This window comes from Dipteris shenzhenensis, chromosome 27 (assembly GCF_047967505.1).
Source record: "Dipteris shenzhenensis isolate YYH24624 ecotype China chromosome 27, Dip_SZ_1.0, whole genome shotgun sequence".
Taxonomy (NCBI): domain Eukaryota; kingdom Viridiplantae; phylum Streptophyta; class Polypodiopsida; order Gleicheniales; family Dipteridaceae; genus Dipteris; species Dipteris shenzhenensis.
Window position 1 is genome coordinate 13,497,345 of NC_141622.1, and position 3,103 is coordinate 13,500,447.

The 3,103-nt window shown below is 48.5% G+C and overlaps 1 protein-coding gene across 1 annotated transcript; it reads right to left on the reverse strand.

Moving 5' to 3' along the window:
- Positions 1-1,262: 1,262 nt before the first annotated feature.
- On the reverse strand, positions 1,263-2,798 carry LOC147883891 (uncharacterized). Its single transcript, XM_087398892.1, has 2 exons — positions 2,686-2,798; positions 1,263-2,048 (listed from the first exon to the last, which is right to left on the reverse strand). Exons 1-2 carry the CDS (start codon positions 2,796-2,798, stop codon positions 1,613-1,615), a joined length of 549 nt encoding a protein of 182 aa, XP_087255018.1. The 3' UTR covers positions 1,263-1,612.
- Between the last annotated feature and the right edge of the window lie 305 nt (positions 2,799-3,103).

Here is a 3,103-nt window from a genome sequence, read left to right on the forward strand (position 1 = left end):
AAACGGAGTGGATCCTAAGGCAAACTTGCCAAAAGAAAAATGGTCCTAAACCATTGTATATATCCAATGGAAAATTTTCCCCTCTCACAAAGTATTAGATCACTATGCAGGTGGCTCAGAAAGGAGGAAGATTTCTCAAGTCAAATGGTCATGATGGACAATGGACAAGAACGAAAGGACTAGCTGCATGGATAGCTAAGGCCATATTTAACCCAAATGAAAGCTAGGCACCACTACCACGTATTTAGACCTCTATGGGAAACTAGATGGAAAGGATACCTTTGTCTACATTCTAGAACCTAGAGCCATGCTGCACTAAAGAAGATTCCTATAGAGGTCAATGTGGTCTACATATAAGATCGTAAATTCCAATATCGTATGGATAGGATTAGGGAACTTCATGGAGCAAGATTCCATTTGATTCTTTGTGATTCTTACAATGGATTAGATAGACAATGATGAAGTTTCCATGCTTGACAGTGAGGTCGAGCACAAAGAAGAGCTAATATATACCTAGATGTATACCTAGATGATTCCAGGAACATTCCCAAACTCATCCTCTAAAGTGGAAATTTTGACATGAGATTAGAAGGGCCTCATACATATGGCCACATTCAAAGTGAGCCCGTGTTTAGAAAGACCAACCCTCTTCCCCTTTTTGACTTAATAAGAGCTCAAATCAAGGCCTCGAAAAAGGCCAACCCTCTTCTCCCTTTTGCCTTACTAAGAGCTCAAATCAATGCCTCGAAAAAGGCCAACCCTCTTCTCCCTTTTGCCTTACTAAGAGCTCAAATCAATGCCTCGAAAAATCTTAGGCAACACCCCACTTTGATACCAGCATTCATATACCACTTCCAAAAAAATCCATGTGAAAGAATGCCCCCCAATCAACCACACTATCCAAATATATCCAAGAAATCCAAATCCAAAACTTTTCTAAAATTGCCAAGTTCCAATCTATAATGTCACTTTGATACAAGCATTCATATACTACTTCCAAAAACATCCATGTGAAAGAATGCTCCCCAATCAACCCCCCTCTCCAAATATAAAAATCAAAAAATTTCCTCCATAATGGCCTCTAAAGGGACCAAGTTCCAAGCTATAATACGAATTCTTTCTTGGGTTGAGGGCTTCAAGGAGGCAATCAAAACCAAGGTGAAGCACTTTCGAGGTAAATAAGTATTGACAAAGATTTTGATGAAGAAAATACTGCTCTTCACGAAGAAGAAATATAATATTATCGGCAGCACTAATGCCTCTTGAGATGCAACCTCTTTCTACATGGAGCTGTGACCGATGAGAAGTGGAAAATTTACAAAACCAGACAAGCTGGTTGGCGCGATTCATTTCATACACCGACGGCTGTTCAAACTTCAAAGCATTCAAATTGCAGTAAACAGACAGGTTGTCGGAGATCCTCAAGTCGGACATACTTGAGGATCTGTACATACAAAGTAGGAATGCTTCCTGCATGAGCAGGGATCGCCCAAGTTACGCAAGTACGACTTTCGCTGTCTCAATGGGTCGACATCAATACCTGTATGAACGCACCGTGGAAAATTCAGCTGCGATGGACCGAAACTCAGCCCACAGGATTACCGCCCATCTTCTAATTGCGCGCTTTCCGCCACTCTCTGTAGAAAGAATTCATCGACGGATACACGCGGCCCGTAGACGAATCCGTGTACTTCCGTGGGGACGCGGCCGCTGTGCTGAAGCTGGGAGCGACGCTGGCAGGCGAGTCCAGAGCAAGCTTCAAATCGTAACAAGCTCGCTTCTGCGGATCGGCGAGCGTGGCGTAGGCGTCATTGATCTCCGAGAAGATCTTGGTGGCGGTGTCGAGCTGGTGGAGGGGGCTAACGTCGGGGTGGTAGAGGAGGGCGAGCTTGTGATAAGCGAGGCGGATCTCGCGGCGAGAGGCGGAGGGGGGGACGCCGAGGACGGAGTAGTGGGTTTTACGGATGTTGGCGCCGGAGAGGAAGGAGAAAGGAGGGGGGGGAGGGAGGCGTTCGGTTTGGGGGGGAGGGGGGTGGGGGCGGGGGGGGCTGGTGCAGCTACCGGCGGAGTAGGAGGAGACGAGGAAGGGGGGGCGGCGACGAGGGGGGGGGGGATCAGAGAGGGAGAGGGAGAAGGAGGGGTCAAGGTCAGGGAAGAAGCCATGGATGGTGGAGGGGGGGGAGAGGAGGGGGCGAGGGGAAGGGAGGGGGGAGAAGGAGAAGGAGGAGGAGGAAGAAGAAGGGGAGGAGGAGGGGGAGAAGAGGCGGGGGGAGAGGAGACCGGCGGTGGTATCCATGGAAGCTCAGAAAAGCTCAAGGATGGGAAAAACTGAACAAGACGAAGAAGAAAACGAAGCTCAGCAAGCAGCTCAGAAGAAGAGACGATATAGAAAATCAGAAGAAGAAGAAGCAGCTCCTGTTGAAGCTTTCAAAGCTTTGGACGACGAAAGTTTTTGGCTATGGTATAATAGATCATACAAATCATACAACACGACAACGATCATGACCTTATTCTTATCTTTTGCCCTATCCCCTTCCTCCACGTCACCCCTGACCCCTCCACCTCAGCCCTGCCATCCTTATCCTGTCCCTTCACGCCTTCCCAACTTGCCCCGCCGCCCCCCGTCGTTGACCACCCCCTCCACGTGCCCCCCACTTGCCACCTTGGCCCCCCCCATCGTTCCACCTCAGCTCCTCCCCTTTCCACCCTTGAATCCGCGTCCTCCTGCATTTCATCTCTTCAAAATTCTTGACCCCTGCACACCAGAGGAGATTTTTGTACTGAGGACTAGGTCCCATGGGTCATTTTTTGGGCCCCCTAGGACGATAATAAAATTCTGCTTCTACTTCTTCAGCCTTCACACTCTTATCATCGTTATCCAAGTAAAATGTCACTATCACCTAGAAAAAAAGCATCCCTCTCCTCCTCATCTCCACAGTCCAAACTCCCTCCGCTCGTGCACTTTGCTTCGGGTCATGGGACACTTTCCGTGTGGGGAACTCACCCCAGGGCCCACAACCAAGAACCCCCCCCCAAATTCCTGAGTTCTCATTATGAAATGTAGAGAATGGAATAAGTAGTAAGGAAGTACACGTTGGCTAAG